Source organism: Salvia hispanica, chromosome 3, assembly GCF_023119035.1.
Source record: "Salvia hispanica cultivar TCC Black 2014 chromosome 3, UniMelb_Shisp_WGS_1.0, whole genome shotgun sequence".
Lineage (NCBI taxonomy): Eukaryota > Viridiplantae > Streptophyta > Magnoliopsida > Lamiales > Lamiaceae > Salvia > Salvia hispanica.
This window is the reverse complement of record NC_062967.1, coordinates 2,841,124-2,856,038: the sequence shown is the minus strand read 5'-3', so window position 1 is coordinate 2,856,038 and position 14,915 is coordinate 2,841,124. Positions and strand designations below refer to the sequence as shown.

The 14,915-nt window shown below is 34.0% G+C and overlaps 1 protein-coding gene and 1 pseudogene across 1 annotated transcript; one reads left to right on the top strand and one right to left on the bottom strand.

Annotated features, from left to right (window-relative positions):
- Positions 1–213: 213 nt before the first annotated feature.
- LOC125212704 (ferruginol synthase-like) lies at positions 214–2,365 on the bottom strand. Its single transcript, XM_048112942.1, has 3 exons — positions 1,900–2,365; positions 1,086–1,544; positions 214–966 (listed from the first exon to the last, which is right to left on the bottom strand). The coding sequence occupies exons 1-3, from the start codon at positions 2,329–2,331 to the stop codon at positions 361–363; spliced, it is 1,497 nt and encodes a 498-aa protein (XP_047968899.1). The 5' UTR covers positions 2,332–2,365; the 3' UTR covers positions 214–360.
- A 7,882-nt stretch (positions 2,366–10,247) lies between these two features.
- Positions 10,248–14,139, top strand: LOC125212703 (annotated as a pseudogene).
- The last annotated feature ends 776 nt before the right edge of the window (positions 14,140–14,915 follow it).

The window sequence follows — 14,915 nt, the reverse complement described above, 5'->3', positions numbered from 1 at the left end:
CCGCAAAGAATCCATTTTATATTAGAAAATTACGTTAGCAGAATTAATGCGCATTAATTTAACTAATTAATTTCCTTCAATGAAGTTCATAAATATGAGGGGAGTTATGTATTTAAATTTCCGGTTTCGGAAATTAAATAGCATATTAATGACTAAACTTTAATTGTATTCAAAAAACTTATTCGAGGAGTAAATTTAATTCATAACAAGAGAGGAACGAAAATTTCATTTGAACTCAATAGATAATGCGATGTGAAGTTACATAACATAACAATATTAGAAGCCATATTCTTCAAACAAGCAAGCCAAATTTATTACAAAAAAAAGAAGAAGTAAATAGATGATATAAATAAGTACTCCTCAATGGCTATGGGGATAAGCCTTGAGTGGAACTGCCCTGCGCACTGCAATGCCAAACATCTCTCCTTTGTGCACATCTTGTGCATTGGCCTCAACCTCAAGTTTCCAATTGAAGTTGTGAATCAATGTTGCCACCATCATCGGGAGCATCCGGTTCGCGAACGACAAACCAGGGCAAATTCTTTTCCCGGATCCGAACGGGATGAGTTCAAAATCCTGCCCTTTATAGTCCATTTTCATGGATAGGAATCTCTCGGGCTCGAAAGCCTCGGGGTTCGGCCAAATACTCGGGTCTCTCCCAATAGCCCACGCGTTGACCAGTATCTGTGTGTCTTTAGGGATGGTGTAGCCCCCGACTTGCACATCCCGCTCCGCCTTGCGTGGAAGCAAGAGAGGGCCGGGCGGGTGGAGACGGAAGACTTCCTTCATCACGGCCTCAAAATATGGGAGACGTGGTATGTCCGATTCCTGGACTTGATTCTTCTCCCCCACCACTCTCCGAAGCTCCTCTTTCAACTTCTCGAGTTTCTCCGGGTTGATGAGAAGCTCCGACATGATCCACTCTACCGAGGTCGTTGTCGTCTCCGATCCTCCAACAAACAAGTCCTGCATAGTAAATGTGGAGTGAGACATTAGTGAATTTTACATTGACTAATATAGTCTAGTCGAACTAGGTAAACAATTTATTTGATAATAAGAGAAATAAATTGAATTAAAGTACTAACCAATAGCAAATGAGTGATGTGTTTGGTGGTCAACTTGTATTCACTTTCCTCATTCAAAACATCAACCAACTTCTCCAACAAATCATTCTTCTTCACATACGCCGGGTCACGGCGGCGCTCCTCCTGCCGCTTCTTGAGCAAGTCCTCCACGAGCACGAGCATCTTCCCGAAGTAGAGCTCCGCCTTCCGCTTGACTCCCTGCGGGTCAAACCGCTTGAGAATGGGGAAATAGTCGGCGAAGTTGGGATCGCCAACGATGCTGGCGACTCCCTCCATGATTTCGCGGAACTCCTCGGTGGCGGTGGAGTCGAACTCGGTGGCCTGGATGGAGAAGAGCGTGGCGGACATGAGGTTGAGCGTGGTGACAAACGAGGCCTCACGGATGTCCACCACCCTCCCTCCCTCGCTGCACCGCTGCACGTAGCTGCGGAGCTGCTGCAGCTTCTCCTGGCGGAGGACCTGTGAGAGCATAATGATAAATATTTTATTTCTTCATTCGTAATTATAATAAAATACTCCACACATATTTATAATATGTAGCGATACAGAAAGGTATGGAAATGGAAATAAATCAAATCATATAAAATACTACTCCCGCCGTCCCATTTAAAATGAAACATTTGGGAATCGGCACGAGATTTTATGTAGTGTTGTTTTGTGAGTTAAAGAAGAGGGAGTGAAGTAAGTGAGATGAAAAAGGTAGAGATAAAGTTATTTCTATTTTAGGACACGTTTCATTTTTAATGGGACAATCAAAACAGGAAAACGTTTTATTTTTAGTGGGACATAGGCAATATTATTATTGGGTATGAACCTGGCTGGTCTCGAGGCTCTTGACGGAGAAGATTTGTTCCTTGCAGATGCGGCGGAGGGCGCGCCACTCGGAGCCGACGTCCATGAAGGCCATGGAGATGGAGTCGTGGTCGTGGGCGTGGACGGCCTCGACCACGGTGCGGTTGAGGAAGTCGGTGTCGTGCTTCACGAAGATCTCACGCGCCATCTCCGGGGAGGTGACGATGACGGTGTAGACGCTGCCGAAGTGGAGGGACATGAGGGGGCCGTGGGTCTTGGCCAGCTGGGCCAGGGACTGGTGAGGCTTCGTGCCGAGCTGGAAGATGTTTCCCACCACCGGGAGGGGGCGGGGGCCCGGGGGGAGCTTGCCTCCGCTGCGGCGTTTCGGGGAGATGAGGAAGTAGTAAGTTAGGGCGATGGAGAGGAGGGCAATGGCAAGAGTGGACAACTCCATTTTTGTTATTGTGTTTTTTTTGTTTGTGTTGTGCTTAGTCTGCCTTGCTATTTATATGCATGGGTTTGGTATTTCATTTATTAACTCGGATGCGTCTATGAATTCTTTTCCTACTCTTTTGAATTTATGGTACTATATTTTAAATCAAGCAGCATTTGAATTCCGAGTTTTGTTGACTGGAATTTTGACCGAGGATCATTCCTTTCTTTATTATTAGTATCTTTGAAAGAGATAAGTGATCTTGTCTCATGCTTTTTAAGAACTTGTTTTCCCCCATAAGTTTATCTTCTTATAAATTTTCTACCTCACCCAAAGTCATTTCCTCTATTCTTAGTCTCGTTTGATATAGTGCGGCACTTATAATTTATACGTAAAAGTTAAAGTGAAATTGATGCATGTTGAAATTATGGCGAGACTACTAATTAATAATTACTCCAAAATGACCGTAAATGCATTACCTCATAAAACAATCTTGGAGAAAAGTGGAAACAAATTACCAAAGAGTATAATGATTCAATAATCAGTTAAAATAAATTTTAAGAATTGTAAGATTGCGATTATTCAAAATGTGCATTACAAGAAATCACTTGAATAGTAGTAACACAAATGAGTTTTTGACCACCACTAAATTCAAACTTACAATTATATAAACAAGATATACTTGTTTATTGGCCAAAATACAGAGTGTATCAATGAACATATCGGTTTTTACTTATTTATTGCTCATTATTTTGTTTTGTACTAAGAGATAGTAAGTAGGACTAGTCTAGCTGTCTAGACAACATTTTTATGGGCAAATATAAACTTTTGACACATACTTGTGTTTGGTATAATTAAAGCATTCACTCCATAGTAAATAATCAATGTGATTATCAACTAGTAGTATAAAATTATTGAATTGCTACATGTAAAAGTATAGGAAGTATATGTTTAAGTACAATTAATTAAACAAATATAGGAAACTAATGTTATTAGCTCTATTTGTATTATTCAAATACTAAAAGAGTAAGACGCCGTTTTAATAATGGAGGAATCAAATAATTGACGGCGGCAGATATTGTCTATTCGTAGAGACTCCACCAGTCCAGTTTGCCGTTTCAAAGCTTAATTCTGTTGTCCAAATTAGACCAATCTAAAGAAATCTCTAGTCAAAATTTTGTCACTCAGACCATAGAATTTATATATAGAAAAAACAGACATCAAATATTGACTAAATACAACCATGCAGAGTTTGATTAGTTTTTCTCAGCAAAGTTCTTATTTATTGATGTGCAGTGGAGTATGTGATAATTGTTATTTTTAAAACGTAAATTTCAATTCAATTTAATTTATAATTTGGATTGGACTTTTTGAACATAACAAATTAGTGTTCAAATTCTAGTTGTTCCGACTCTTGATTTATTAGGTCAGGTGCATAATGTGCATTGATAAGGAAGGTGATCACTATCATAATTAGTCATTTAATTCATTACATAAATCGTAAGTAGTTCAATCTATGGCTGGGGAAAAATACCGAAAACATGTTATATCGCTCGTATCGTATTGAAAATTATCGAAAAATTATCGAATTTTCGATATATCGTAATTTTCGATACGATACGATACCGTATCGTAAGTTTTCGATACGATAACGATATGAATTTCCTTATATCGCGATATATCGTTTTATATCGAAAATTTTCGATATATATCGATATTTTATTTTCGATATATATCGATATATATCGAAATTTAGCGATATATCGAATTTCAGTACGATATATCGAAATATCGATACAATAACGATATGAAATTTTTTTATATCAAAAGTTCGATATATCGAAATTCGAAATATCGAAACTTTCGATACAATAACGATATGAAATTCTTTCATATCGATATTTTCGATACGATACACGATACAACGTTTTCGATACGATATATCGTATCGACCCACCCCTAGTTCAATCCTTGCCATGTGACTAATTTTTTCATGGAATTGGTGATGACATGAAATTTGAAATTTTCAACATGGAGAAAACTCCGGTTTTCCACATTGCAGACTTGTGGTAAGATTATAAATATTAAATCATATAATTTGTAGAGTTTGAAATACACACTGCATGTTAAAATTATTAAATTTTGTCCGACATCGACTTGATGATAATTCTATCTCATCTATATAAGGATGGATAACTCTCCTCTTTATAAGGCCTTCTAATGAGTGAGTGACTCATTTCTAATACAACATTAAGACAATTTTCCCTAAATTAAATCATAAGTCGTCAAACTACAGTTCCCTGCATTATTTTTCCAATATAGCTTAACGAAATAGATTATCTTCTCAAAACTATCGTTTAGTTAATTAGTAGTAGTAATTAGCATCAAACTTTTTGGTTAGTCAAAGCACTAGCTTAGAAAATCAATTACTATAGAAAAGCTAATATTTAAGTCTAGTTCAACAAAGGACAATTAAAAATTAAGGCCCCAAGGCTTAAACGAAGGCAAGTGTTGACTAATGAATATCGTAGCTAATAGCGGAAAATCCAAATTTGATTTGATTCACAAAAAATAAATATTATGAACGCAGAAAAAGTTTCTGACTCTGTTTTAGGCTATAAATTGAACAAAAACTATTACCTATAATATGCATTTTTTTATTATTTGAGCAAAGGCCCACAAATGCGAGCCCACTAGTCCAGCAAAACTATTGAAAAAAAACAAGGGTGAATTATTTTACGGGGGAGGATCCCCCGCTGTCCAAGAAAGCACAGCATATGGTGCTATGGACAAAATGCGCAAATATAGACATGAAACGCAGCCCCATTTCCTTTTCTCTCTTTTTTTCATATTTTCATTCTTATTTAACAGTTTTATATATACAAAAAAATATTGTAGAAATTCAACTATATAAATATTATGTTATCGTTTCTGAAATAAATTGATGAACTCGAAATAATAAAATACTGAATGATAAATATATTTTCTTATTAAATATTGATGAAATCATTAATATTAGATAAGAATGAAAATATTAAAAAAGAGAGAAAAGGAAATGGGGCTGCGTTTCATGCCTATATTTGTGCGTTTTGTCTACAACACCATATGTTGTGCTCTCTTGGACAGCAGGGGATCCTCCCCTCCCCCCTGAGGTCACCAAATAAGTTTCATTCCCATAAAAGTTGTCTCACTTTCTATTTTAGTTTGTTCAATTAAAAATGTCATAGTTTAATTTAACATACAAAACTAAATCGCTTAAAATCTTGTGTCATTCTACAAGTATGACATTTTTTTTGGGCCGGAAGGAGTTTAGTTTTTCTTATCCATTTGAAAGTTGATCTCCAACTTTCTTGTTCCCACCCTCCCATGTTCTCAGAAAAAAATTCATTGTTTCAATTTCTTTAGTAGAAGTGTAGAACCGTCGTCCACATTCTTGGACATACGGATATATAAGGCTAAGGCAGTAATTGGTTGACTGTTAATAACTGGTTCAATGAATTGCAAGCCTCTTAATTGACTCCATGTGCAGAATTTTTTAGGGTTGGTGGCACCGATGGGATGCCAGATGATATCACATGTATAATCCAGGAGATCAAATATCCTACTCAAGTCTTACTGCTTACTACTCCCTCCGTTTCACAGTAATAGAGGCATTTCATTTTCTGTACTCGTTTTGAAAAAATAATATTAAATAGTTAAAGTGAAAAGAGAGGAAAGTAAGAGAGAGAATAATGTAAAGAAGAGTCCTATCTACAATATTCTTTTTTTTACTTTACTTTTCTCCACTTTAACTATTTATAATTATTTTTTTTAAATGAGTGCGCAAAATGAAATGCATCTATTTCTACGGAACGGATGAAGTATTAACTTATTGCAATAATCATGATCAACTTGTACTAGAGACGGGTAAAAAAACTAATTATTTTTTTGCCAATCAAAAAAATATATTACTCCCTTAGTCCATTATTTAAAGAATCATTTCAATTTGATACAGAGTTTTAAAAAATTATTTTACTTTAATAATGAGATGCATGACCTATTTTTAGTACTCCGTATTATAGTGGATTGTGAGTTTTAAAGTGAAAAAAATAAATGATTTTTTAAATTATAGACAACTTAGAGTCACAAAATAATTATTTAAATAATATATTGAAGAGGACTAGCATTTACTTTTAAGCTGGACTTAAATAGTCAAGTCCATATAAGATTTTAATTGCTCTTCGTGACTATTCAATGTAGAATTTTGTGTAATTCATACTGGTTAATTAATTTACTGATTTAACTGCTCTTCGTGACTATTCAATGTAGAATTTTGTGTAACTCTTACCGGTCGGAATAAAGCATCTTCAAACTCTCTTAAAATTTTATTAAAATAAATTTTGAGATGAAAAAATATCCCAGTAATGAATACTACTTCTCAATTTTCACGTTTCTATTCTATTCAATTAACAGTTCTCAGCTATGTCTCATAAAAAAGGACATGCTAGAATTAATTCACATACCATATATGTTCATTGTTCAAAACCCAATAAAAAAAAATTCAATAGTCTGAAAATAATATGGTAATTAAAATGTGAATTTATACATTCATGAATAAAAAATCTAAAATTGTAATATATTCCGGCCGTTCCATAATAGTAAAAGTCAACACATTTCTTACCCCTTACTTTATTCCCTCTCAATCTCTCTACCTTTTTCATTCTCTACTTTATTCTTCATTTACTTAACTCAGTTAACACAATTTTTCTTAGTCATCGTGACGAAAAAAAATGCATCACTACCATGGAACAAAGGGAGTATGAAAGTTCATGTAAGCATCCAAATTAATTAACTAAAACATTAAACAATACTACTATAAATCATCTCTAATTTGATTAGATTAGCACGTATAATCTTCTAATCCACTTGATATCACAAATGCCTTTGAAATGTATATAGAGTATTATTAAAGGTATCTTTATGGATCTAAAACAGGTAGGTTTGATGAATTTTGAAAGTGAGCAAATTTTACACTTCCGAAATCCCAAATAACAATTAAATATTAATGATTTAATAAAAGCTCCTTGAGTTCCATCTTATAGCAATGAAGCAATTTCTTTTTAAGACTTTCACAAAAGTTGAGGTGGTATCAGAAGCACACTAATGTATTCCTTGTCTGGATTTTGACGAAAAAAAAGTGATATGGATTCATCCCACATCTGTTCTCAACAAAAGAAGGGAAACGAAATGTGGTTATAAAAGGGCTGGGCAAAATTTAATCAGTTATAGTTTCAAAATTTATTTCGGTTTAAATAATTAATTACGGCAGATAACTGGTTTTATTTATTGAAAGACATTTCAGTTAACCGATAATTTGTTTGATGATTATAACTCAACCGATTTAACTGCACCGATCATATTATAATTAATGAGTTTCACTCAACTGATGAAGAAGAAAATGGACTTGGATCCCTGTGGACTGTGGAGGAATCACAAGAGGCACTCACATCCCAATATTTTATTTATAAATATAATATTACTTTTTTAAAAAAAAATTGGCACGTCATGAGTACACAGGGGATCCAACTCGAAGAAGGTACAGTATATAGAAGATTTGTTTGTGGATTCTGAAAGAGGTAAATTTTGATACTCCATATAATTTTCCAAATCAAGCATTCATTAACCATTTGTTGGATAGCAATTTAAAGTACTCCACATGAGAGTAGTGTCACACGTAACGCCTATCTTTGTTGAGTATTATCCGGCCAAGCTCATTGTACTAGCAAATAAATAAATTTCTCGTTCATATTAATAACGCCTATCTTTGTTGAGTATTATTCGGCTAAGCTCATTGTACTAGCAAATAAATAAATTTCTCCTTCATATTAATAACGCCTATCTTTGTTGAGTATTATCCGGCTAAGCTCATTGTACTAGCAAATACTAATAAATTTCTAAAAGTGATATATTTCCTTTTTAGCTAGTAATATCTCACTAAAAATAATAAACTTTTTTTATTAATAATATTATTTCTATATTTTTTTCCTCCACTTAACATATAAAATAATACTACATAAAATTACATACTCTATTTGTGCCATAAAAATATACGCACTTTCCATTTTCATCCGTCATATAAAATATGGGCATTTCTATTTATAAAAAGTTGTCCCTAACTCAAACCCACATAGATCAATTTATATAAAAACTAATAACAATGTGGGTCACTGTTCACTAAAACTACTTTAACTACTCTTTCCTCTTCATTTTTACTTTGACAATTGTGCATTAGTTTTCGTATCATTTCAAATGCACATATTTTATGGAAAGAAAAAATTATTGAAAAACAAATACGTACTTTATATTTAATGGGACCGAGAGAGTATTTTAATTTTATTCATACAAAAATGGTAGTAGTTGATAGGACTCCACGCAACAAAATCTAGCCAATTACTAGAAATTAGAAATTAGAAATTTTTAGAAAATGGAGTAATGAAAATCCGATACTAATAGTAGCGAATTAGTAACGGTGTTTCCGCTGGAAATATTAATAATAGGCATAGCTAGTGCCTGGTAGAATAGTCAGTCCCCAGTCCCCACTATTGACCATTGTTGTTTTAAAACCTAAAATAAATGCCACCTAATTCAAGTAAATCACTATAAGCCCACGACTTAAATGGAGATTGAATTGCAATAGTTCAAAGTTGCACAATAAAAAAAAGTAGGAGTCACATTTTCCGCATATTTGTATGACTTAGTTAAAGTCTAACAAAATTATTGACATATATTTCGACTTACCACTCACAAAGTGTAGGTAGTCAACAACGGCTGATATTAAACTATCGATACTACTGTTGCGTATTGTTTCTAAATACTAACGCATATTGAGTAAATTTTCATACCATTAGTTTATAATCTAGCTACTTACAAAAAATCATGACATTTTAAAAAATTTACTACAGTTTTTTATTTTACTTTAGTACTAGTTATAGTAATAAAGATTTAGTAAATTTTATTAGATTTTAGAAATTAATAAATATATTAATTTAATAGTTATAAATAAATAAAAGATGGGGCGATCATAACCTCTACATAAATTACTACTACTCATATTGCAATTCAATTTTTTCAAAGCCAAGTAGTGTTATTTTTTTTAAGAATATTTTAAAATTAAATACTCCCTCCGTCCCGCTTTAGCAGTCCCATTGACTTTTCTGCACTCGTTTTGTAAAAATGATAATAAATAGTTAAAGTGGAGAAATAATAAAATTAAAAAAAGAATAATATAGATAAGACTCTTCTCTATATTATTGTCTTTTTTACTTTATTATTTATCTACTTTAACTATTTATTATCATTTTTACAAAATGAGGACAGAAAAGTCAACGGTACTGTTAAAGCGGGACGGAGGGAGTATATACGTAGTCTGTTTTAGATCAATTGAATGTAATGTATTCATGTACGTCAGCCGCCTGAAGAATCATAAATACTCCATATATATATGTATAATTATTGAACCACTTGGCCATTATTTTATAAGTACATAGTAGTAACAAAGCAGTAATTGAATATAGATTAAAAAAATGACAATATTCAACATGACTGTTCAAATATCATCCCGGCAAGTTTTCGAATTGTAATTAAATAATTATCCAAGACAAAGTTTTCGGCATTGTCGAATAAAATATAAGACAAGTCCAACCTGATGGATTAAATAAATTGCCAGGAAATTTCATTTTCCTAGTGTTTGTTTAAAATTCTAATTTGTCGTGTAGCGTAACTAGAAAAATATATCAGATTCCAAATAGACACATAAAATATATTGAATTCAATTAAATCTGCCGATCAAATAACGTTCAAGTCAAATTGTGGATTTATTGTTTTTTTTCCAGTCGCTTCTCATCTGTATATGCATTTACTATATATACACCTAAATCTCCATGCTACTGCATATCGGCAAGCAACAAATATTCCTTAGATTTTTCTTCCCACATTTCCATTCAATTTATCTCTTAATGGCCTCTCTTTCCTCTACAATCCTCAGCCTCTCTCCGGCGGCTGGCCGTAGAATTCCATCGTCCTCGGCTAAGCTTCCCTTGCCGGAATGTTTTGCCACCAGTAAGTTCTATGTTCCGGTATCTATTATCATCTAATATAAATGGAGAATTTATAGTAATAAATAATTTATCTATTTTAATTTTGGCAGATGCATGGATGAGCAGCACTAAAAGCCTCTCTCTCACTTACCAACTTAATCACAAGAAAAATTCAAAAGTAGTTGCAGGTAAATTATAAACTAGCTTATCATTTAAAAAATTTAATACATAGTACATGTATATATAATTACTGATTTGGATTCTCAATTTACAGTCGCAACAGTAGATGCTCCACAGGTGCATGATCACGACGATTCCACTGTGAATCAAGGCCATGATGCGGTAACTACTAGCATTAAGACATTACAACTTATTTATGTTTTAAAAAAACTAGTACTAGTGATATTAATTAGTTACTATTTTCTTGTAGGTTAACAATATTGAGGATCCGATCGAATACATTAGAACGTTGTTGAAGACGACAGGAGACGGGCGCATAAGTGTGTCCCCCTATGATACAGCGTGGGTGGCGATGATCAAGGACCTGGGGGGACGTGACGCCCCAGAGTTTCCCTCCAGCCTGGAGTGGATCGTGCAGAACCAACTCCAGGATGGATCTTGGGGCGACCAAAAGCTTTTCTGTGTCTATGATCGCCTCGTCAACACCATTGCATGTGTCGTAGCCTTGAGATCGTGGAATGTTCACGATGACAAGGTCAAAAGAGGTAAGGAGCTCATTTAATTTATCATTAAACATACTTTATTTTATTTTTTTGATTTTAATGAAATGTGTATCGCGTTACTTGATTATAGGAGTTACTTACATCAAAGAGAATGTTGATAAGCTCACGGAGGGTAATGAGGAGCACATGACGTGTGGATTCGAAGTCGTGTTTCCGGCGCTGCTTCAAAAGGCCAAGGGCATGGGTATCGAAGATCTTCCTTACGACGCGCCCGCGGTGCACGAGGTTTATCACACAAGAGAACAAAAGTTGAAAAGGTTAAGCGTTAACCTAATCATAATTAAAGTTATTATAAGAAATTAACAGATATTAATTTAAATTAAGATGTCAGAGTTAAAAGATTACTTAATCCTACTTCAAATTTATTTAATCAATAATTGGCACTGTCCCTCTCAGTGATAGTCCAGAGTAATACTATCTCCCTTCATAAAATAGTCATATTTTTCGATCGCACATGCAAATGACGCAAAAAATGAACTGATGTCCTAGGTAGAATAAACAATTACAAGTAGGAAGAAAATGGTTGGATATTGAGTCAATAAACTCGCCTTATTGAATTTTCCATACATAAAAAAGGTTACTACATGGCTGCTATATTTAATTAAATTCAAATGTGTATTTTCCATTGCAGGATTCCACTTGAGATTATGCACAAAATGCCAACATCATTATTATTCAGTTTGGAAGGCTTAGAAAATTTGGATTGGGACAAACTTTTGAAACTGCAGTCAGCTGACGGTTCCTTCCTCACTTCTCCCTCCTCCACCGCCTTTGCATTCATGCAAACCAAAGATCAAAAATGCTACAAATTCATCAAAAACACTGTAGAAACTTTCAATGGAGGAGGTAATTAAATACATTATAATTAATTAATTAATCAGTTAATCAATTAATTAGTCTAATTATATGATTAATTACTCCGCAGCGCCACACACTTATCCCGTCGATGTGTTCGGAAGACTCTGGGCGATCGACCGGCTGCAGCGCCTCGGGATTTCTCGCTTTTTCGAGTCGGAGATTGCTGAATGCTTAAGCCACATCCACAAGTATGTATACATGCATTAACTTAATTTAAATTAATTAACATTTTTTTATAACTTGAACAGAAATTAAATTAATTACCTATTTAAATTGCAGGTATTGGACAGATAAAGGGGTTTTCAGTGGGAGAGAATCTGAGTTTTGTGATGTTGACGATACATCCATGGGAGTGAGGCTTCTCAGGATGCATGGATATGATGTTGATCCAAGTATGTACTATATTTAATTATCAACTAATTATTAATCTTCTTATTTTCATTCAAGTAATTAATTTTTTTTTTTTTTTTGTCTACAACAGATGTTCTGAGGAATTTCAAGCAGAAAGATGGAAAATTCTCATGCTACGGCGGGCAGATGATTGAGTCGCCTTCTCCGATATACAACCTCTACAGAGCTTCTCAACTCCGGTTTCCCGGAGAGGAAATCTTGGAAGATGCAGCCAAATTTGCCTATGATTTCTTGAAAGAAAAATTAGATGATAATCAGATTTTGGATAAATGGGTTATATCCAAGCATTTGCCTGATGAGGTATCATCACTCTTTCACTACCATTTATATTTTCCATCAAAGATAACTAGTAGTACTATAAGAGAGAGATGATATAGTTATAGAATTTAAGATCCAAAAACAAAAATTTACAAATTCTCAAATTTAGTTATTTTCATGATATAATTTTAAAAATACTAGTACTACTATATTAGATATATGATACAAAAATTAAAACACTTCAAATTTTTTAAAATTACTAGGCCATGTGCATTGACTCTTCTTGTCCAATCAAAGCACGCCATGTGGTATTTTTTATGATTCAAAAATTTCAATTATGTAAGTTCTAAAGTTTAATTCAACTACAGATAAAATTGGGGCTAGAGATGCCATGGCTCGCCACCCTACCTCGTGTTGAGGCCAAATTTTGTTAACTAATCACTAACTCAAATATCATTAACATTTGATTGAGCAGATGGTATGAGAGCTGCGGAATCGAAGAATTCGGGATAAGCAGGAAGGAACTTCTCCTTTATTACTTCATGGCAGCCTCAAGCATCTTCGAGCTCGAGAGGACCAACGAGAGAATGGCGTGGGCCAAATCCCAAGTCATTTCTAAGATGATCACTTCTTTCTTCAACAACGAAACTAGATCCTTTGAGGAGAAACAAAGCCTTCTGAATGAGCTTGGAAATATCAATGGTGTCGACAGCATAAACAGTGGGGAGAAGGAAGATGGGACCGTGAACATTGTTGTGGCAACCCTCACTCAGTTCCTCGGGGGATTCAACCGATACACCAAACGCCAGTTGAAAACCGCGGTGAGTAATTACTACTAATACTATTTCATAGTCCATTAGTCCTATAAGTTAGTTGTTTAAAATAGTTTCTTCCAATTACAGTGGAGTGTGTGGCTAACGAAGCTGCAAGATGGTAAAGCAGACGACGCAGAGCTCCTAACCAACACATTGAACATCTGCGCGGGCCATAGGGAAGAGATACTCTCGCACAACGAGTACAAAACTCTCTCCAGCCTAACCACCAAAATCTGTCACCATCTTTCTCTGATTCAAATCCAAAAGGTAGACCTCAAACAGACACATTAGTATGCATTTAAACAAAAATGAACATATTATTGATATATACATGTTGTGACTATAGGAGATGGGAGGAGATGGGCATAAGGCAGCCATAAAAAATAAGGAACTTGAACAAGACATGCAGATGTTGGTGAAGTTGGTGCTTGAGAAGTCTGGAGGCATCAACAGAAATATCAAGAAAACGTTTATGGCAGTTGCCAAGACTTATTATTACAGAGCATATCATGCTGCCGACACCATTGATACCCACATGTTTAAAGTGCTTTTCGAACCAGTCGAGTGAATAGTTGTTTATATCGCCCTTGATTGAGAAACAAATGTCACATAATCGTTTATTATTTTGTATAAATAAGTGCAATCAAAATAAACATTTATGTTTTTTTATACCAAGTATTCGTTTACGTTTACACAAGTATTTTGATTGGATTATGAGAAATAGACTTTGTTGAGGTATTTATGTATGAGTTGTCATTGAAAATGTGAAATAAAAATAAAACCCATGAAACGTTTCATACTTAACAGGCCCATTAAAAAGCCCACTATATGAATTAAACGTGGCCCATAAAGTTGCAGTCAGGCTTAAAAGGCCATTCTTAAAGCCCATTATAAGAATTAAACACGGCACACACAGATGAGTTATCATGCGTCTCGCAACTTTGGGACCACAATTTTATCATTTTGTGTTATTTTTCCAAGTGTATATAAGTATGTAAAAATAAGGTCTTACTAGTATGTGATATAATTTTGATGTATTTTGTACATATTAATTTGATGTTTAATTATCTATGGTAAATGGTATACTACATACCCTAAGTGAGTTTCTTATGCGAGCACCGTCTTTGTTCGTCACACGATTTTATTCGTTTTGTGTTATATATTTAGTTGGATTCTAATACATTAAAAAATGTTATTGAAAATTTTAATTTCACAAATTTCATAAATATCAAAGTTCGATTTGCTCGTTTTCTCTATAACTTCAAATATATGAATAAAATAGCAAATCGAGTTTTGATTTTTATGAATTTTATAAAATTAAAAGTTTCGATAACAATTTTTAATGTATTAAAATCAAACTAAATATATAAAATAAGACAAACAATGCTAAATGTGTGTCGAACGTAAGTATGGTGCTAGTACAAATCATGGTAAGATAATTAAAT